At 41.6% G+C, this 22,403-nt stretch overlaps 2 protein-coding genes and 1 long non-coding RNA gene across 5 annotated transcripts in view; 1 reads left to right on the top strand and 2 right to left on the bottom strand.

Annotated features, from left to right (window-relative positions):
* Positions 1-6,443, bottom strand: part of PPP1R1C (protein phosphatase 1 regulatory inhibitor subunit 1C) — a gene marked incomplete at both ends in the record, with an annotated part of 43,067 nt that extends 36,624 nt beyond the window's left edge. The window contains 2 exons of the mRNA XM_083359013.1: positions 3,322-3,379; positions 6,363-6,443. Of these exons, the coding sequence (XP_083215139.1) occupies positions 3,322-3,379; positions 6,363-6,443 (139 nt within the window). The remainder of the gene's footprint in view (positions 1-3,321; positions 3,380-6,362) is intronic.
* A 6,262-nt stretch (positions 6,444-12,705) lies between these two features.
* On the top strand, positions 12,706-15,987 carry LOC310648327. Its single transcript, XR_014494069.1, has 2 exons — positions 12,706-13,995; positions 14,302-15,987. It is a non-coding gene; the product is annotated as an uncharacterized lncRNA (long non-coding RNA).
* ITPRID2 (ITPR interacting domain containing 2) overlaps positions 15,431-22,403 on the bottom strand; it is a 69,772-nt gene continuing 62,799 nt past the window's right edge. For all 3 annotated transcript variants that reach the window (XM_083375937.1, XM_083375939.1, XM_083375938.1), the window contains 2 exons: positions 17,342-17,465; positions 15,431-16,538 (listed from right to left, as the gene is read on the bottom strand). In XM_083375937.1, the coding sequence (XP_083232063.1) occupies positions 17,355-17,465 (111 nt within the window). In that variant the 3' untranslated portion in view covers positions 15,431-16,538; positions 17,342-17,354. The remainder of the gene's footprint in view (positions 16,539-17,341; positions 17,466-22,403) is intronic.

The raw sequence follows: 22,403 nt of genomic DNA, 5'->3' as shown, positions 1-22,403 counted from the left end.
CCAAGGAAAACTGTATTTTTGTCCTTGGCATTTTATTGCTAAATTTCGGCAGTATTTCAGGGAACCCACATATGGATTTATGGATTATCAGAGGCAATATGAACTAGGCAATATGCTAGTTCAGAGAAAGGAATAATGGTGCAGACATTAGAGAGTTAACAAATTCAGAAAAACAGAGTAGTTTAGCCAAAGATTTGATTCAAGGAGTAGATTCTCTCTGAAAATGTCGGGAAGAATCTCTGCCATCCTAAACAAAGGGAAGAATTGGAACAGTAACTGTGAAGACATGGCATTAAGCTATTGCTTTACTTTCAGTGGCGTAGCGTGGGGGGTGCAGGGGGGGCCGGCCGCACCGGGCGCAACATCTGGGGGGGGCGCGCTCGACGGCGCCGGGATCCGGCAGGGCGGAGGCACTGGAGCCCCAGCCGGGAAGGGCCTGACGCCCCACGGCGCGCCACACACACACACACACACAAACACACAACCACACAGCGTGACTCCTCCTTCGGGCCGCTCTGCCTTCGCTCCGGCGCTGGACGGAAGCCTTCTCTCCCTCCTCCCCCCCCCGCAAAGGAGAAGGCGGCTCCTGAGCGTGCACAGAGCGCAGCCCTCCTGCAAGCCCGGGGCTCCGCTGCGGAGGCTCTCCCAAGGCGCTCCCGGGGTTTCCAAAGGCGGGGGGGCATGGCGGGGCTTGAAAGAGGGTGGATTTCCCGCGGGGGGAGGATCACTGCAGCGTCTCTCCGGGGGTCCCTGCTCTGGAACGAAAGCTGCGTCGGCAGGTTGCCGATCCAACCGTGCATCGGCGATCGGGACCGCCCCCCCGACACACGTCGCCAGCAGCGAGAGTTTCCAGCCAGGCCGGCGAATCTTTGGGGTGAGGTGCCAAGAGAAGGAGGCGGCTTGGCTTGGATAAGCAGCGTCTGGGCAGAAAATAGGTCGGGCGCCGCAGCAAGTATGAATTCCTGGGGTTCAGCCTAAGCAGGCAAAGCTGCAGGGTGGGTTGGTTGGCTTTTCCAGCTTTGGAATAACCTTGGGAAGCTGAGGCATTGTAAGTTGGAAGTCATTGTTTGTCGCCTAACATGTTGGGTCAACCCCACGCCACATGCTAAGCCATAAACCGTGGTTGGTATCCAGGGTTTAGGACAAGATGGAGAAAACTAGCCAATTGTGGGATCATAAATCTTGATGAAGCCCATCATTGCTCCATGTGATGTATGCACTCAATCTACAAACGTAGTCCAAGCCTATTCACATCTGTTGTAAGGTCATTCTCTCGTGGGGTTTATCCTGACGTCCACTAAGAGTGGAACAAACATGCCCCATTAACCATTTTCAATGCCATGTCCTCTCTTTGTCTCATCCTAAATCACAGCTGAGGCACCTTAAAGTTGCCTTGTTTCAGTGTTAAACTAGCATTTTCCCTCTTCTCCAGAGACCCTTTTTTGCCTTGAACCTAACTCAGGGGTAGGCAACCTTGGCTCTTTTATGACTCATGGACTTCAACTCCCAGAATTCCTGAGCTAGTGGAAGAGACTCGAGTGCTAAAATCCACAGGTTAGGGGGCGCAAATTACTTGCCTTGCCCCGGGCGCTGACAACCCACGCTACGCCACTGTTTACTTTGTGTCCTGAAAGCACAGAGTAAATGACTACATTGGTTGCTTAACATCCAGTCAAAAAAGATTATTAAATCTCGTGAAATTTCAGTGCTCCATTTGCAAGATTTCAACAATCATAGGCATGTGCCAATCGACAGTCTCAAGGGATGTCAACTGCTTTTAAAAAATGTCTTATTTTCATTTAATTTCTGTGCATCTGCATGATGTGTAAAATTATAGGAGGGTGCCTGAAACCTGCAGTTTATAATCTCGGGGGGGGGGGGGGGGGCAACGGTTTTTGTGGATTCCAGTCCATTTCATTAGATACACTTGGTACCGTGCTGAGAAAAGGTTAGAGTTTATAGAAGAAGTAGTTGGGGCTGAGTGAGAGAATGGAAAATTAGAAATGGAGAATGTTGAGTGGTGACAGGAAAGGTGAGAAGCAAAATTATCTGCCTAGAGCAGGGATCTTCAAACTTGGCCCTTTTATGACTTGTGGACTTCAACTCCAAGAATTCCTCAGCCAGGCACGCTGGCTGAGGAATTCTGGGAGTTGAAGTTCACAAATCATAAAAGGGTCAAGTTTGAAGACCCCTGGCCTAGAGTCCTGTGACCATTAGCAAAGCAGTAATTCACCATGGTGTAATTACTGATAAATTAGTTAACACATGTAGTCTGACTGGAATGTAGAAAGAAAACCTTAACTCCCCTGATGAATTCTACTTCAGTTGGTTTGCTCTTTGTAATTTCTTTTTTTTTCAAAGGTGGCTATTCTGAAGTTTTTGAAAATATACCCCAAAGAAACATCATGGTCTTCTGTTGGTTTTTTAATATTGGTGTTTATGCTATCAGGTCTTTTATATACAGGTCAGACCCCCCCACAGATAATTTATTATGCAAATTAACATTAAATGTTCAAATTGGTTGCCATTTTCCTCTAAATACTTCCTTTACTTGTTTGGTGTATGGCCTTTGAACCTTCCTTAGTAACATTTTCTCTGAAAAAAATATATTGTGCTAAACCCTATGGGGCCCGACTTTTTTTCTGCATCCTTTTATATTATTTCTCTTAATCTGGTTCATTCCTTTTCCTTCTATTTTACTTATTGATTTGTGCGTGTCTCTCTGTGTGTAAACATTATGAACATTGTAACAGAATTTTTTATAACATTCTTATTGAATGGAATGGAGTCACGAATTAAACAAAATAATGAAAAATAAAACCTGCTAACCCTTAAGGACCATGCTCGATTTTATGGATACTTTTAATCCCAGTCTGACACATCTGTGGGGTCTGGTTTTTATTTGGTGCCTTCAAATCAGTCTTGGTTCCTGCAACTGTACAGGAGTGGTTCCTCCATTTTTGCTGACAAGATTTCAGAGGTGGTTTGTAACTGACTTCTTCATACAGATGAGGGACAGTGATTGGCCCAAAGTCACCCAGCTGGCTTCCCTCCCTAAGGTAGACCAAAAATCTGGGTTTCTCTACTCCTAGTTTAGCACTTTAATCACTATATAAACCTGGCTAATGAAAAAGCATCTGTGGGGTTATGAGCAGAAATTGTTTCCTTCCAAAATCCACAAAGGTGGACAAGCACAAGAAAGTGTAGATGTTTCTTTTTGTTAGCCATTGTTCTACCATTTTACATCTGTTTCTAGTTCTTTCCCTATAATATTTTTTTTTAATCTCATCAAACATTTAGAAAGCCATAGCATGGACTTACCAGGAGACGAATCATTCATAATTACTAAAGATGCTGGGGTGGGCCTTCTTTTCCTGATCTGCAGAAATCATAAGTACAGGCAGATGGATCAAATATAAATGCAAGCAGCTATATCTCTAAATTCACAGTTAATGAGAAGTTCCTAAGCTAATGCAAACACTGCCTAAGTCAGTGATGGCGAACCTTTTAGAGACCGAGTGCCCAAACTGCAACCCAAAAGTATGTAATAGTCAGGTGCCGGGTGGATGTGGCCCATTGGGTGGGCATAGCCAATTGGGTGGGCATGGCCAATTGGGTGGGCATGGCTGCAGTGGTAACGGCAGGCTGGGTGGGACTAAAAAGTTCAATCAATTCCAACTTTGTGAGATCTTTTTTTTTCTCGCAAGAAGTTGAAATTGATTGATTGAACCTTTTTGTGTGTGTGTGTGCACATGGCAGTGGAGGCCTAAAGCAAAAGTTTTATAAAACCCAGCTGAAAGCCTAGGACTGGGGCAACGGTGCGCATGCCCACAGAGAGGGCTCTGCGTGCCACCTGTGGCATGCGTGCCATAGGTTCGCCACCACGGGCCTAAGTATTCAAATCATTGCCTCCTTTAATCCCCAGAACAAGCTGATTCTGCTTTCTATTTCAAGAACAAAACACAGCAGGTTATCTTGAATTTGTTCTATTAGTATTACTAGCACCGTCAAAGCTGACACCAACCAGAGCATAGAAAAACTCAAGGAAGTAGTGCAAGATCAGAAGATGTGGAGAGACCTGGCCCATAGAATTGCCAAGAGCCAGACACGACTAAATGGATAACATTGTCGCCATCATCATCATCATCGTCATCATCATCATTATATCACTTCTTTACTTTTTTTTTTACTTTGCCATATTGTACTGGATTTCAAATTCAGCAAGACAACCCCCGCCCCAAAGGACAAGAATAATCAAGTCTGCTGATCTAGTTCCAAGTGCTGTGGAAGAAATGAGAGACCCTGGATCTTTGCGTGGTTTTCATCCCAAATGGCACTTCAGCTACATATCTCAGTGCTTTCCCACCCCAATTTTGCAATGAGCTTTTAAATTCCAGTTGAGCTGTCTTGTCTAAGGTGACCACACGGCCTGTCTCAGAACTATGCAACCTTTATTCATTCTCACTATAATACTACCCACTCCACCAATGCCAACTCTGACTGAAAATACCTGAGGAGATTTCGATCTGGAGATCTGGTTTTGCAAAAAGCTAGATTTCATTGTGTCAGTACTGATTGGCTTCTTAGCTCTTACATTATCAGTCAGATGTGGGCCCACATCATTTTTCTGCTATCCGAAGCCACAAATTGCTTTTAGTAATGGAAAAATCATTTTAAAAGCCATTCCATATAGGCTACAGACATCAGCGGTTGATAGCAGGAAAAAGAAATCACAGTTGCATTAATCTATTGTAAATCACTGGCCGGTTTGAAAGTCATTCTCATGTCCTCTTAATAGTCAAGAAGCATAATCTTATAGTTGCACAAAATCCAATACTTTGATCCTTAGCATGTACGCTGTTGGCCAAGAATCTCCATTAGATGGGAACTATTCCGATAATGATATGGATGTCTTATGCCAGACAATGTTAAACGGGGAGAAAATGAAGCCTTTCTCAACTTAGCACCCCCAGATCTAGCATGACTTCAGTTCCCAACATTCCTAAAAAGGACACTCACCAGCTGACTATTTGGAGTTATAATCCCTTGTAGTTCGACAGGGTACTAGGTCGAAGAAATAGCATATGACCTTAATTCTAGGAATTTCTATGTCTGCATACAGAAAGATGACTAAAGAAATTGGTATCTTGAAAGCATTTATCACTCAGAAAGTATATTTATCTATTGGAGAGGGGTGAGATGCGAAGGTCACCTTGGGTAAGAGAATAGCATCTAAAATGTTTTCTGCATAAGAGTATCTCGTTCTGTTCTGGCTTCCTCTCTTCTCTAGGGCTGTCATCAACAATCCTTTCTGTTAGTGAAGGTTCTCTTCATAGCCGTCATCTCAGTTAAAACGTTAACAATGGAACCCCACATATAACTTCTCACAGGGCTTTTTTTGTCATAGAACGCTCAGAACGGAGTTCCGGCACCTTTTTTGGATGGAACCTTGTAGGGTAGGCAAGGCGAGTGAGTTCCGGCACCTTTTTCTTTTACAAAAAAAGCACTGACTTCTCAGATATAAGTTTGATTCAGTTCAGTGGGACTCAGCGGACTCAAACTGCGGAGGTTTGAGGTTTGAGTCAAACTGCAGCTAGGCTTGTCCATTCTGGGTATCAAAGCGGAACTCCAGGAAACATCCTGATCTGCAGCTGTAACCGTGCACTCTCAGTGAGGAGGAACGGACCATTTCAAACAGCCAAAGAGAAGGTGGTTTTAACCTCTATCAAAGTTTGTTCTGTGATGCTGATAGGTATTGTATTGTTTTGAAAATATAACAACATAAATTTAGGCTATTAATGTGACTGCTCAGAAATTGCCTTGGAAACATTGAATATTTAGAAATAATACCCTTTTCTTTACATGTTTTCTCCTTTTGAAGATGCAGGCAATCTTTTCATCTATCTATCTATCTATCTATCTATCTATCTATCTATCTATCTATCTACCATTTTTCTATCTATCATCTACCTATCTACCATTTATAGCCTTTCAACTGAACTATTTTCTCACCTATCCATCAATCTGCTAGAGTTAAATACTTTCAATAATTTTTATATACAAAAGTCCCAAGCTCACTGTTTGGATGCTTCTCTTTTTAGAGAAAAGGGTTTGCTCAGAAAACACACACACACACACACACACCACAAACACACACACACACCCCTAGAGTATTCAAAAGACAAACCTCCTCCCTTCTCTTCTCTCTCTCTCTCTGTCCTTCTCTCTTTCAATGACAAGAGAATTCTTATGGAATCCAAGAACTTCTGCAAAGTTGCACTCCAGTTTCCAAATTTGGAAACACAGTACCCTTAACAATCTTTTATCTTCTTTCATAGGCAGGGAAGATAAAACCAGCTTACCTGTTCAGCTGCTTCAGAATCTATTTGGCTTTGAAATAATGGCACAGCGAATTGTATCTTTTTAGGACTGTTTGGTTCCATGACAGTATTTAGGAATAAGCAAAAGTAAGGGGAGGGTGGGGAGATCTAGCCTGCTGAAAGGAAAGACAAGAAAGCTTCTTCTCTTCTTATCTCCTGGCAAACTCCTTGAAGCCCAGCGCTCCTTAACAATCACAATAATTTCTGAGGTAGAGAGAGCAGAAGCTGCTTCAGCTGCCAAATCCCCTTCTTCCTTCTACATCCACAGCAACGTCCCTTCTCAGAGATGCTGTTCTTCTTCCTCCAGTTCTCCAGATGATCCACTCAGCACCAAAGCTGGAAGGAACAAGAAGCTAATTGTGTGCAGATTCCCTTCTGCAGATGCCAAGCATTCACTCAGAAGCTAATTGAAAATACAATACTAGCTAGAGTTGGCCCGCTGCCCTGGGATTTGAAATGGAGAATCTGTGTACGGCACATTATTTGCTGACAGTACCAAAGTGCAGGGTAAGAGCCCGCCCTTCGGAATATTGTTGATGGGCCCTGAATTATTGATAGATCTGTGATTAGGAAGCTTGCAAAGCTGGTATGTGGAGATGGCATTTGAAGCAGGTGTGGATAACATCAGAAGGTTCTCTACTGATGCCGTCTCTCTAATTGAGAAGCCCCGTTTCTGACTCTGATGGAGTGGGGAAATCACGCCAGGCATCTTATGGCATCCTCTGTGCAACCAGAAATTGGCGATGTCATGTCGAAAGTCTTCCACAATTTGATGCCTTCCACAAAGACTTCATATGGTACAACATACCTGGAAGGTATGGTTGGAGAAGTCTGGTTTAAAGATTCTTGTCTATATGATTCATTGAGGAATATTTGAAGGAATAGGACCCTTAGGGCTGGCTTGTACATTCTTAAATTGTCCACACACTTTTCTGTATGTGAAAATTTATAATCTTTTTTTGGACAGAACATCCAAGAACCAGGTATGATTAGCAAATTTTCTTAGATGATAATTCCAACTCTAGATGCCACTAAATCAGGGGTGTCAAACTGCTAGCCCGCGGGTCGGATGCGTCATGCGGAAGCCGCACCCACCCCATTGCCGACAACGGCAAAACTGTCCCAATACATTGCGTGACGTCACGTGTTTGACATGTCTGCACTAAATCAACTGTTACATGCAGGATGGTCTTTTCAGTTCAGGACATATACTTCATGACTTACATTATAAGACGCTGGCCCTGATTTTGCACTACAGGGAGTGCAGAATTATTAGGCAAATGAGTATTTTGACCACATCATCCTCTTTATGCATGTTGTCTTACTCCAAGCTGTATAGGCTCGAAAGCCTACTACCAATTAAGCATATTAGGTGATGTGCATCTCTGTAAAGAGAAGGGGTGTGGTCTAATGACATCAACACCCTGTATCAGGTGTGCATAATTATTAGGCAACTTCCTTTCCTTTGGCAAAATGGGTCAAAAGAAGGACTTGACAGGCTCAGAAAAGTGAAAAATAGTGAGATATCTTGCAGAGGGATGCAGCACTCTTAAAATTGGAAAGCTTCTGAAGCGTGATCATCGAACAATCAAGCGTTTCATTCAAAATAGTCAACAGGGTCGCAAGAAGCGTGTGGAGAAACCAAGGCGCAAAATAACTGCCCATGAACTGAGAAAAGTCAAGCGTGCAGCTGCCAAGATGCCACTTGCCACCAGTTTGGCCATATTTCAGAGCTGCAACATCACTGGAGTGCCCAAAAGCACAAGGTGTGCAATACTCAGAGACATGGCCAAGGTAAGAAAGGCTGAAAGACGACCACCACTGAACAAGACACACAAGCTGAAACGTCAAGACTGGGCCAAGAAATATCTCAAGACTGATTTTTCTAAGGTTTTATGGACTGATGAAATGAGAGTGAGTCTTGATGGGCCAGATGGATGGGCCCGTGGCTGGATTGGTAAAGGGCAGAGAGCTCCAGTCCGACTCAGACGCCAGCAAGGTGGAGGTGGAGTACTGGTTTGGGCTGGTATCATCAAAGATGAGCTTGTGGGGCCTTTTCGGGTTGAGGATGGAGTCAAGCTCAACTCCCAGTCCTACTGCCAGTTTCTGGAAGACACCTTCTTCGAGCAGTGGTACAGGAAGAAGTCTGCATCCTTCAAGAAAAACATGATTTTCATGCAGGACAATGCTCCATCACACGCGTCCAAGTACTCCACAGCGTGGCTGGCAAGAAAGGGTATAAAAGAAGGAAATCTAATGACATGGCCTCCTTGTTCACCTGATCTGAACCCCATTGAGAACCTGTGGTCCATCATCAAATGTGAGATTTACAAGGAGGGAAAACAGTACACCTCTCTGAACAGTGTCTGGGAGGCTGTGGTTGCTGCTGCACGCAATGTTGATGGTGAACAGATCAAAACACTGACAGAATCCATGGATGGCAGGCTTTTGAGTGTCCTTGCAAAGAAAGGTGGCTATATTGGTCACTGATTTGTTTTTGTTATGTTTTTGAATGTCAGAAATGTATATTTGTGAATGTTGAGATGTTATATTGGTTTCACTGGTAAAAATAAATAATTGAAATGGGTATATATTTGTTTTTTGTTAAGTTGCCTAATAATTATGCACAGTAATAGTCACCTGCACACACAGATATCCCCCTAAAATAGCTATAACTAAAAACAAACTAAAAACTACTTCCAAAAATATTCAGCTTTGATATTAATGAGTTTTTTGGGTTCATTGAGAACATGGTTGTTGTTCAATAATAAAATTAATCCTCAAAAATACAACTTGCCTAATAATTCTGCACTCCCTGTAAAATTGGAAGATGGTATTTTTCAGGAACCATGGGTGCAAAATGGATCACTAGCAAAATGTTACGACAATTCTTATTATGACTTTTCACATCTCAGGCTTTAGCTTTGTTAGCGCTCAGCAGGTGTTTAGCTTGGACATTTGACTGTGAAGTGTATGTTGAGGGTGAGAAAGAGCATATTAAACCAATCCCAAGCAATCTCTCATATTTAATCTGCAAGCCTGCAGTGACCAAAATGGATAAGCCACTGGCATTTGCCTGCTCTATTCACCCAGCTCTAATTGGCCTGTGGTGACTCCAATTGGCTTCATCCAGGGACAGAATGGCTGCCAAGAGCCTACAGAGCAATTGTATCCTCTCTGTAACTGTTAAGTTAGAAGAGGTGAGATGAATGGATAAGTAAATTTGATGAATAAAAAATAATTTATAAGGAAGATGGGATTAGCTCTCAGAACATCAGCTACTCGCACTCGTGAATTTGTTAGTTGAGAAGGATTTATTTGCTGTGGAACTTTTGATTAATCAATGAAGTTAGGCTCCTTTCTATTTTGGTACCTTGTCTCTTGCCTTGTGTGTTTCTTTTTGTTATTTTGCAAATGGTATCCTGCTTGGGACTCATCGCATTTTAGACCTCAAAATTTCTGTCAGCGTTTAGGCTGAATACTGACATAAAAATGGCCACAATAATGGATGCTTAAAGTGCATCTGTCTCCTTGCCAAAGAGAAGACAACAAAGCCTGCCCTGCCCTATCAGCTCTGGATTAAAAAGCAGGATTTCAAGACAGAATATCTGATTTCATGAAAGCCAGGCATCATTTTATGTACATTATTATGCCTAATTTTGGGGAAAATAAGGTATTCTTCTAACAATGTATCTATTCATAACTGGTCTGCCTTGATACTTTAACCCAAACAAAACGGCAAAGTCAATTTGTAGAAATAAGAGATTAAATAGACCCAATCTTACGTTGAAAACATTTCTGTTCAGTTTATAACAATGAACATCCTGCTGGCATGGAATTTAGATTAAAATTCTGCTTTAATGTATTTAATTGGGACATAATCTACTATTTACATATAGTGCCATGATGAAAATCAGTTCAGTTTCTTGGAGTCAGCAGATGTCAAGAATTATTAGCATTAAAAAAAGATTTAGAGGAAGAGCATCACTACTTTGCTCTCTCCTAATTATATAAAGTTAAAAAAAAGCTGTAGAGCTCTTCAAAGACACATTTGAAACGTCCTGTTCTCGATTTGCTTTACAAATCAACATTGCCTTCTCACTTCTAAGGCCAAGATGAAGGGAGCTCAGGGCAAAGAAGTAGCATGATATACTTGGATTGAGACATTGGGGGCAAAATGAAGAAATTGGATGGCCTTTTGACCCCAGTTATGATCAGTTCAAGACACCTCATTGAGGCAAAGCAAATTTACCACATATAATTTTAGAGGAATACCTGAATAGGATATAAGGGTACAGTGAAAAACGGTTCTTCTCTCCACATTTATATGTTGGATTTATAGTAGAAGAGCAATCAAACCACTTTTTCAATTCAGGAGTAAGGTTTTCCTCAAATAAATGAGAATTTATAATTCAGGTAGGTTGACATTTCAAGCTTAGAATTTCTTTTAGTGTTCTTTTTATATAAAAAGTTTTGAAAAATACAGCAAATGCAAATCAAAAATTGAAGACTAAAGTTACATATTAGTAACAGTGAAACCAGACTGGGAAGGGCTACTACAACTATCAGGCAGAAGAACATCCTACCATAAAAGTTAAGAATGCTCTCCATTTCATCTCAATCTCTGGTGAAAGCAGGGACCTGACCATGTATCAAATTGCCATTTTTCCCTTCCCCCCCCCTTTTATATCAGGTCCCCTCACACTCTTATCTCCTGACAGGTGAAGATCCTCAGCAGGCACTTTTTAGTTGTCCAGGTAGGGTGGGTAGAAACTATTGGGGCAAAGGTATTCTCTAAGATACCTAGGCTTTGGACCAATTAAATTCTTATGTGCTTACATAATTCATTCAATCCAGTCAGCCTGACAGCCTCCTTATTCATTCCATGTATGAATATCCCCAAACTGCAGGTTCAATTCCTGCTGAAATTCACAGAGTATTCCTAAGGGATGACTCCTTCACTTGAATAACACTGGGATGCCCCAATGAATGAATGAATGAACCTTTATTGTCAAAGTACAACCATGTATACATTGGCTGAGCCTCCCTTCGTGCCCCCTCCCCCACAACTCACAGTGACAACAAACCCTCCATCTTGTTACACCATGTGAGCTAATTGCACACAACACACCAGCCTCGCAAGTCAATCATACATAAAATTATTTCCCGTTCCAAGAGCCTGGCAGTCCATGGATAGAAGCTGTTCTTCAGCCTGTTGGTGCGGCTGGCTATACTCCTGTATCTCCTACCCGATGGTAGGAGAGTAAAGAGGTACCGACCAGGGTGTGAGTCGTCCCTGAGAATTTTCCTCACTCTTCCAAGGCAGCAAGCCCTGGTGAGGTCATCCAGTGGTGTCAGGGGACAGCCTACTTTGTTTTGTGCTATGCTCACCACCCTCTGTAATATCTTCCTATCCACGGCTGTCAGGCCAGCATACCAAACCACAATACAATGTGAGAGGACGCTCTGTATAGTAGACTGGTAAAAGAAGGTCATCAGTCGTTGTTCTACCCTGTTCTTCCACAAGACCCTGAGGAAGCGGAGTCTCTGTTGGGCCACCTGGGTTGTATTGACTTTCCAGGTAAGATCTTCACAGAGGTAGACTCCCAGGAATTTAAAGGACTCTCTCCACACAGCCCCCCCATGTAAAGTGGGGCAGGTTCCTCTCTTTTCCTCCGGAAGTCTAGCACCATCTCTTTTATCTTGCCAATGTTCAGGTTCAAGTTATTCTCTAAACATGTCTCTTTTTTACCATTGTACACCTTAATAACTCAAGAGCCAGTATGTATATTCAGAAATTGCACTAAGTCAGAAACAAACCATATTTAGATTTATGTTCTGTATGTACTGAAGTGATTAGTTCTTTGGACTATGATTCTGGAGTTAAAGATCTAAAATCCTAATTCCAGGGTTGCTGTGATGATAACTAGAGGACCACTACTTATGTTACCTTGAACTTCTAAAGGAAAGCCAGTGTAATGCATGAAAAACAATTTGAATGCATGAAAAACAATTTGGAATAAATGCTTTGGACGTAGCATAAGTATAACGTCTTTGTGATATGCTAACCTTTAAAAAAAATCCAGTCTTTTAAGAATCATTTTAATAAGTCAAATCATTAATGCAGCTGCATCCTTAATTATTTTTGAAGTATTTAGGGGAAGATGTTACCTAGCCTGGTAACAAAATGTTCAGAAACCAATCCTCAAGCTTGGAGAACGAACCTTCACCATCATGCTACACCTGACACACACACACACACCCGACACATACACACACACATACACACACCAGACAAGACAATAAAAAACAGTTTTTAGCAGCGTAGATAATACAATTTTTATTATCATTGGCTTGTAAATCTGGGGCAATGATCTGGCAGATACAGAACTGTGGATGGCCATTGATCCAAGTACAAAAAAAGCAAAATACTGAACAATGCAAGTATTTCAAGCAGGTAGATACGAGAATGATGATAACAGAAGAGTATAAGCAAGAACTACCAAGAAGATGGTTATTTTATGTCCAGGACCTAAAAGCAGGGTGAGGCAAAAATTCCTGCCAATGGAAAAATAAACTGCTCACATGAGCTAACACTGAGTCAAAAGTGAGGGGGGAAAAACCCTCTCAGATTATCTATGATCTTAAATAAACTGATGCAGAGCCAGAAATAAGAATTAGCTGACCTTTGCATGTACACAGGTCTGGAGCCGATTCTCTGATGCAAAAACCTCATGTAAATATGCCCAGTCTGTAAAAGGAAGTAATAAAGCATGGAAAGTGGGGCAGTCCAGGGCTTTGAACAAAAAAAGTTATCTCAGAAAATCTGGGAACACAATTGAGAGCACTCATCTATTTTTCTTTCTTTCTTTCTTTCTTTCTCTCTTTTTCTTTCTTTCTTTCTTTCTTTCTTTCTTTCTTTCTTTCTTTCTTTCTTTCTTTCTTTCTTTCCTTCCTTTCTTTCTTTTTCTTTCTCTCTCTCTTTCAAAAAGGTTCTTTTACTAAAAGGGCTCCTTTTTGCACCCTACCAACTAAGGAAACATTTTTTGCTTTTGAATTTGATGTGCTGGCAAATATTTGGTTCAGCCAGGAATCAGCTCTGTACTTAGCAATATCTACCACAGCACGTCCTGCATGCCATCTTAAGATGAACAAGTCTGATTTTGTTGGCTGAGAATACTAGAAGGGCACCGGGTGTAAAAGTTTGAATTAGAACTGCCATCACAGACTCTTTTGTGACCTTTCTTGTTTTGTTTCTAACCAAGCTTGCAGAAGTAATAAAAAAAATACTTTCCACTTTGTAACATTTTAGCCAATGGCTTTGGACATGTTGAAATGAAAACCTAATTTCTGAAGATGATACACTGTTTTTTGGAGGCATATCAGATTTCAGTCAAAATAAAGTTTATCGTTTTTCTTATCTATGAAAGTGGGCTGGGACATTTACCAAATATGCAAATGATAAAAACATAGTATTTGAATGGCAATATTTTTATAGATTAAAGGAAACAGTTTAATTCCCTCAAAATAGTTAAAACAGTGAACTAGTGTTTCTCAATTCAAAGGAACAACCAATAGCTACAAATCCCAAACTATTTCTAAATAGTTTCATAAGGTTTTTTTTAAAATTCCATTTATATCCCACCCTTCTCCGAAGACTCAGGGCGGCTTACAAGCTTAGCAGTAGCCTTCATTCTATGTATATGCCTGCTTATTAGGGCTTTCACACACACCCCAAGCGGCATTATTACAAAGTCAGCTTAATTGCCCCCAACAATCTGGGTCCTCATTTTACCTACCTCGGAAGGATGGAAGGCTGAGTCAACCTTGAGCCTGGTGGGATGCGAACCTGCACTAATTGCAGGCAGCTGGTGTTACTTAAGGAGGCATTAGCCCACTGCTCCACCAAGGCTCTTTTAAGTTGTGCATACAGTATTTGAATTATGAGAACACTTGGGATTCTCTTTCTTTTTCTTTTTCTTCTTTCTTCCTTCCTTCCTTTCCTTCTTTCTTCTTCTTCCTCCTCCTCCCCCCACTTCCCATAGCAACTTTCTTATGGCTTCTGTTTTCAGAGTATTTCATAAATTCAAAAATAATTTGACACATAGTGTAGAAAACTTGGAATTTGGGAAATATAAGTTAGTGATGTATTGAGCCTTGGACAGAAAATCCAATACATTGATACTGCAATAACATCAACCTGGATTGATGTAGGCATAAAGCATTTTTTTCTAACTCTTTAGTGAATGAGAAGCATGCTCCTGCAATTTGTCATTGTCCTCAACATGCTCACTCAAAAAAAAAAAAAAAAAAGGAACGCCGAACTCGGTAACCAGGATGGAGACCATCCATCTCCTCCGGAGTTTGTTGAATTACAGTTCCTGATCACTGGCCATTCTAAGTGGTGCTGTAAGGAGTTGCAGGTTTAGCAAATTCTGGAGGATAGTAGGTTCTCCTTACTGAGGTATGTGTGATTCAATAGTAATTATCTGCTTCATGAGGTTGGGCAACTCTATCCAAGAACATCATCTCCTTGGCTTGGGTTTTATTATGTATCCATGCAGTCACACTCATGGTGACAGGGAGTCTATGGAAGGTCAAGTAGGAGTCACTGTTTAAAGTTACTTCAATAAGGAAGAATTGAGTAGCAACAACAATAGCACTTAAGACTTATATACGTCTCCATTGTGCTTTACAGCACTCTCTAAGCAGTGTACAACATCAGCATATTGCCCCCAGCAATCTGGGTCCTCATTTTAGCAATCTCGGAAGGATGGAAGGTTGAGTCAACCTTGAGCCAGTCAGGATTGAACTCCTGACAGTGGGCAGTTAGCTTGAAATACTGCATTCGAACCACTGCAACACCAAGCCTGAGCACCGCCCTGAGTCCTTCGGGAGAAGGGCGGTATAGAAATTCAATTAAATAAATAAATAAGCTCCTAAGTAACCAGAAATGGCATCAAAGTTATGGATGAAATTAGGACTCCCAAATTCTTCTAAATATTTTGGTCTCCAGTATCAAAATGTAAGAAGACACATCATTACATCTATAGGCAAAATAAATATTTTTATTGGCACAATAGCCTTTTTAAAAAGGATTTAGCCCTTGGGTGTAGATTCCCAACGCAGTTTTTGACATACTTCTCCCAATATTGTTACATGTTTATGAGTCACTGATTATTTAACAGAATCTTAATTTTGTTAGCTGAAAACATTTTTTAAAAGAAAAACATGTAAGGTAGTTGATTAGCATTTAAGAGATGGCTATATTCCAACTTTTGAGCATTACTGTATTAAACTATATATAAAGAATCACACCTGCTTCCATTTTTATTGGATGTGGTGAATGTCATTTTCTTTAGGCTGTAGAAAAACGAGTGAAAATTTTCCCCATAACAGCAGTCTAATGCTAAGCCCATGTTGTTATATGCCACTTGCTTTGCCTTTTAAACTAGTGTTTTTTTCCAGATTTGTTTTAATAGGCAGAGGAAATGGCTAAAAACCACCTCTTAATATAATTGCAGAGTAGTTCATATATTAAGTTAAAAAGAAAACATCCCAAAAAAGGGAAGGATAAAGAAAGCAGAAAAATATATAAATATTTTTTTTTAAAAAAGTTATCTACTATACAGAGATAAGGCTTTCAGTGTAAGCATCTGCAGTAGTTTTAAGTAAATTCATGTAATTTTCTAAACTCTCTGCAAATGACAGCTTCTCCCAAGCGTTCATTTGTACAACAGCTTCTTCTCTTTTTTTAAGTGGCACTTGATAACAGCAGTGGAAACCATTACCCCAAGCTCTCAAAGTGAAACAGTTATTGCACAGTTAAATACCTCACAGAGGTCAGCAGGGATGGTTGTTGCTGTTCTTTGAAACTATAACAATCCTAGGCTATTTATAACCAGGGAAGGTCCAGAAATCTTCAAGTCTTAAGAGGAACACGCAAATAAATATTAAGGCTTGATCATTCACGCACATCAGTAAGATGAAAAGTGCCTTGATCTTAGTACATAGACCTGAAATGGGAAGACGTGCAGCACTCAAGTCACTGTTGCATAAAACAGCAGTCTCCTCTGGCATCAGGGGAACAGACAGATGCATCCATCTACATATCCCAAAAGGAGACATCCATAAGGCTCTCTGGATCACAGGCTAACCCTTGGGGAAAAAAGAAACAAACACATTATGTGAAGTCGGGAAGATACATGCTTGGTTATTTATAGGTACTAGTGGGATATACGTTGATATTCTAAAAAAATCATGCTTTTTCATCCATACTTGGATTCAAGAGCAGTTGCGGACAGGTGGCTTTGGAAACTTAATTCAGACAACGGGATACTCTGTGGTTTAATTTTAAATGAGAGGTTTCTAGTGCTGTCCTTACACGTGATTTGCTAACTTTGACCTATCTAGAAAATTAAAAGTGGATTTCTCCAGTCAAGATCGGTAATGATGGATATGTTTCTCTCGATGGGTAGAGAAAATTGCTTTTCTCTGCAAAGCACGGCTCGGGCATGTTCTGTGGAGATATTTTAAGAAGCACCCTGTTAACTGCAGTCCCTTAGTGAGAAAAAAAAGAAAGGTGAGAGGCAACATGTTTATGGTGAACTATGTCTCCATTCTATAATATTTTCAGCTATGTAAGTATACAGAAATACATAGGAAGAACCACATCACAAAGGAAAATGCTGTTGCTATTGTGTCTTTAAGGCTAGTCTGTTTTATACAGAGTAAATCCAATTTCTGATCATCTCAGTCTGACATTATCAGTTTTAATGCAGTTCTTCCCACTCAAAGGGAACTTAAAAACTGGCCATTTAAAAGCAACGCTGACTTGACAGGATTCATAGATAGGGCATGACTGTATTTTATAGATGTTAGAAATCTCCTATGTATTATGTATACACCTTCACCTTTTTATCAAACAGGTCAACTAGTAGGCAACCAACTGAAGATCTTACCTGTAGTACCGATTCATGGCTGGGTTTCTTGCTTGGAATTAGCCGATATGCCTGGGGCAGAAACAGCTGCTAACAGCCCACTTACAATTTCCCGCCTGATTTCACCAACAATGGACTCCTTGATCTAAAAATAAATCACACCTTAAGTTATGGTCTCTACCTGATACTTTATTTATACAGACCTACATATTTCAACCAGTCTCACAGGTTCTGATTGGGAAATCCTTTTTTTCCACATTTTTTTTATTCCCTACTTTAGAGTGAAGTGGAGGAGGTGGGAATCTTTTACCATAATTCCTGCTCAGTCTTCCATCTGTCTCAGCAGTTTCAACATTTGGAGGAAGTGTTAACACAATGGCTCTCATGCTCACCAAAAAAACAGAGCAGTTCCACAGTGAACAAAATGGCTGGGTTTTCCATGTGCGACCAACTACACCATTTCTTCTGATGCACCAGAACTCGGTGCATCAGATTTCCTGAGCCATATCAGGAAATCACATCATTCTGTTGTATTTTTTATCTCGTGAGGCAGGGTGGGCAAGTCCCTTTTTCCCTCCCACTCTCTGAGTTCCTTGGACCAAGGCCACTGAAAACTAACAGTAGTTTCCTACCACTCTGAGGTACAGTGTAGTTTATAAGCCCTAAAGCAGTCATATCACAGTTAAAAAACAAAGACACACCACCCCCCCTCAGGTGATGTGGCCTTGCATCCCCAAAATCTTCAATGCTGTTTTTGCTATAAAAAAAATAGTGCACACCGATAGCTACAGGGTAATCCAATTACAACACCAACCAGATTTATATAAGAGGATAAATAATTGTGTGGTTTAATTTCCTTAGTGTGTTGCATAATCCCAGATGCTATGGCTGTTGTGATTCAGGGTCAGCCTGTGGGTTCGGCAGTTGGGTCGGACGACTCAGAGGAGGAGGGGGGTGTTGAAGACCTTGCTGAGGGGGTTGAAGATCTTGCTGATGATTGCCCTCAGCCAGGCCCCTCCCACTTGGTCACCACGGAGACCCAGCTGTGTGAGTCTGACAGTGTGGATGAAGATGACCCACAGCTGGCCCTGTTCAAGGACGCCCGACGCAGGAGGCAGTCAATTAGGAGTAAACAGAGGAAGGCAATGGGGCTTCTCGGAAGGAGGCAGAGAGAAGCCACGCAATGAACTCTATATAAGGGGAATGTCTGGGAGGGCTGGTTTGCTGAAGGCAACCGCTCGGATGGTTCATGTTTCTTAGGTTTCTTGGTTCGTGTCTTGTTTTTGTAGCTATAAATTTGGCAGGCGTCATTCCAGCCTCTTGCCGTTTGTGGAGGGGTTGTCCCTGCCTTTTCTGCAGGGCCGGTAGCAGGCTGGTACAGAACAATGGCCTCCAAATCATGATTAAGTTTTTTGTATGCTGTGCGCAAAGCCTGGCACAGCACTATGTGCAAATCGGTTATAATGTCAGCGACTAAATTAGCACATTCCATTTTCAACCAGTTCCCTCTTTCTCTTCCAGCTTGTCCGGGAATAACCTTCCTTTGAGCGAGAAAAGCAAAGCTGGTTGCCCTGGACTTGAAAGATGTGATCCTGATTGGGGACCCGTGGGAACTGTAATCAAAAGCAACTGGATGGCACCAGTTTTGCCTATCTCTATCCAGTCGAGATGGAAGAGATCTCGCCAAGTCCGACCTTTCCATTTAACTCTGTCCACCAAGCCAGACCCATCTAACACACAGCTCTGTGTTTCCCTGCTTTGATAAAAGTGTTCAGGGGCCTTTAGAGACCTGTCTTCAGAATCAAAGGCTCTTGGTTCTAGCCCCACTGATTCCGGAGGATACTCAAGAGCAGCAGAATAACAAGACTATGAACACACTTCATGGAAATCATCCATACGTTTGGGAATTATCACTGAAAAGGCTTCCTGAATTAGCACAGTGGCTGACCAAAGAAAGAGATGAATCTTTCTGAGAAGAGGCAAGTTGTGTCCTACTCCTAACTTAACTCAGATCTTTCTTAACTCCTAACTCAAGACTTCCTGTTATGACCTTGCCAGGAAGCTGTAACCTCTCAGCACTGAAGTTTCCTGGCTGGTTAAGAGATACGTCTGCACTGTGAGATATAAGGCGCGCAACGTTTCTACTGGAAAGTAATTCTAAAGAACAAACCTATAGCTGAATATATTAAAAGGACATTAACAGAGAGGGGGAAGGCAGAGAAGCAGAGAATCACATTCCCATTATTTTCTGAAAACCAATACTCTGCACAACAAAGGATAATCTGTTTACATGAAATAAAGCCCTTCTCCTTTTGGAAAAAGCTTATCGGAAATGGAGATGTTTCAGCACACGGACATTATTTTTCTCTAATAAAACATCCATTATCCCTTGCAATAGCGCATCAGAGTCTTGAAAAAAAAACTTCCCAGTAACTACTAAAAATCACAGTCTTTCCTTTTCCTCAGTATCAATCCACCCATAAAAGACTTTACTGTATTTTTGTTGTGGTTTGTCCCATTCCATAAATAAAAGGTCAGAGTGTAAGTTTTTCAAACCAAGACAGAACGTATCTCGGCTTCTTTAGCTTGTAATGTTTTTCTGTAGGAGGAATGTATTCATTTTATTTTGAAGGGTCAGAAGGCTTTTTTCATTCTAGTAAATAGAGGTCAAAAGCTCAAATGCATTGCAGGCGACTCAAAAATGCTCTGAAACACTGGTTTTTTTTGTTAGGCCTTCGCTTTGCCCCATTGCAAACAAAATAATTCAAACACACAGGAGGAGACAAATCATCAGTACGCCGTAAGCTTAACATTGTGAACAAATATCAAGAATGCATATTAATAAGGCTTTCTGCAATAGAGTCGTTCTGTTTTCAAAGCAAACAAAGCCTGGCTAAAGCTTTTGAGTATTTATGAGTCTCAAGTATACAGTGACACACATCTCACCCAACACCCCCTCTTCCTGCAACACATACGACATTCAGCAAACTGACCAACTCTGGAATTTGCAAGACAGGAACTGTACCCTTCCACCCACTTACCTGGAGAGCAACCAAGAAAACTCAATGGAACGTCTGTACAGAAATGTGTAAGAGGGTGCAGTTACAACTGTTTGAAATTCAGACAGTCCACTATATCTCCACTAGTAGGTACCCGCTGCATGAACGCAACTTGATGTCTTAAAGCACTCGCCCCTTAAATGCCGCGAGATTTTGGCAAATTCGTGTGAGCGCTTTCAAAACTTTAACTTTCAATTTTTTTCATCCAGTATAACTTAATTATACAATTATGTCCACATCTGAAGAAGGGCTAGGCACAGCTGTCACTGAGAAGAAATTATATGAGAGGCAGGTTGTGTCAGGTTTTCTTTAAGCCTGGCCTGACAGAATTAACCGAAGGAAGAACAGTCAGAATGCTGTGAATCAAGTGGCAGATGTTTATAATGTATCTCAAAGTTAGAATGGTCAATCTCTAAGCATGGCCATTAATACCATAATACCAATCAAAATGTCTTTAGGATAGTTTGACTGTCTTCTACCTGTGTAGGAATCAGTCTACGTGCATACAATTTGCATGAATAGCATGCAACAGTCAATCGACCCTGTCAGCTAAGACTATGTTTTGGAGTAGTGCACCGCTCGCCCGGCCTTTCTTGCTATCCACAATCAAAACGACTCGAATCATTGATTAAACTATGCAGGGTCTCCTCTGTGAGACTGAAATGCATTCAACTAGTTACCAAACTTCTTAGCCTGAAGGTCCTTGTAGTTACCAATCCTATATTTAAATACAATGAGGTGTTAGTTATATAATGATAAGGGCATGGACAAAGCATAAGGGTTGCATGCAGCTGAATTCTCTGGAATTCCAGCGTCAGGTGGAGTAAACATACCACAGTGCCTAATGGACTAATACTCTGGCATGGCATAACTTGTTCCAAAGATCTGAGAATTTGTTACTTATCCATTTCCGCAAATCCTTGGAAACCTAATAACCACAAATGACTAAAAAATAGCCTAACATCCTAGAAAAAGCCATTGGAGAACATAAGATCATGCTTGGACTACTTCAACATTGCCGGTTTCCAATTACGTGAATATATTCTGAAACTTAAAGAATATAAAAAAGTCTTCCTTTAATTTTTATTTAAAGTGATTCTCATACTTCGAACAATCAAATTGGGTAGGTCCATACTGGGCTGATTTAATGATTAACAAATAATCTTTCTCTGCTTAGTTCGTAAGGGCTAAGTACACATACAATACGATTAGGTTGTAGAATAGAAAATATAGGATTTTCAGCCATGTTTATTTATTCACTTATTAGGATTATATCCTTGCAACTCTTGGTTCACAGAAGTTTCCAATAGAGCAGTGTCCCCACCAACCTTTTGGGCACCGGGGACCAGTTCCATGGAGAGAGGTTTTTCTGCAGACCGGAGGGGGCATGTGGTTTTGCGTGCTGCCTGCATTCCGCAGATGGGGCTTCGCTTGTTTGTGAGGACCAGTTTCTGGCATGCCGTGGACCGGGTTGGGGACCCCTGCACTAGAGGGCCTCTTTCACTCCGTTTGCTGTTAAATCCAGCTTTCCTTCTTTCTGCACAGTTTCTCTCCCCCCCCCCCCCGAAACTCTGGCCTGCTACTAAAGGGGGGAAAAACTTGTATCCATTTAGTATCTCTTAGTGCAGGGATGTCAAACTCAATTTCATTGAGGGCCGCATCAGCATGGCGGTTGCCCTCAAGGGGCCGGGTGGGTATGGCCAGGGTGGGTGTGGCCTACTGGGTGGGCGTGGCTAGAGTGCGTATGGCCTACTGGGTGGGCGTGGCCAGCTCTACATCATTCGCATCAAGGGTGCCTATGGGGGCCTGGGCAGGGGTGGGACAGATCTGAGGGTCTCTGACAGAAGGAGGGTCTCTGGGCCGGGGCCAAGGCAGTGGGGGCCGTTCCCTCACTGTTTCCAGGATGGCTTCGCGGGTCACATGAAACCACTTCGCCGGCCGGATCCGGCCCCCGGGCCTTGTGTTTGACATGTCTGTCTTAGTGGATGAAAAACAATTGCTTAGTTAACTGTTACATTTTTTGA

The sequence above is a fragment of the Vipera ursinii genome (genome assembly GCF_947247035.1).
Source record: "Vipera ursinii genome assembly, chromosome: 1".
Classification (NCBI taxonomy): Eukaryota; Metazoa; Chordata; class Lepidosauria; order Squamata; family Viperidae; genus Vipera; species Vipera ursinii.
This window is presented reverse-complemented; position numbering and strand designations above follow the sequence as displayed.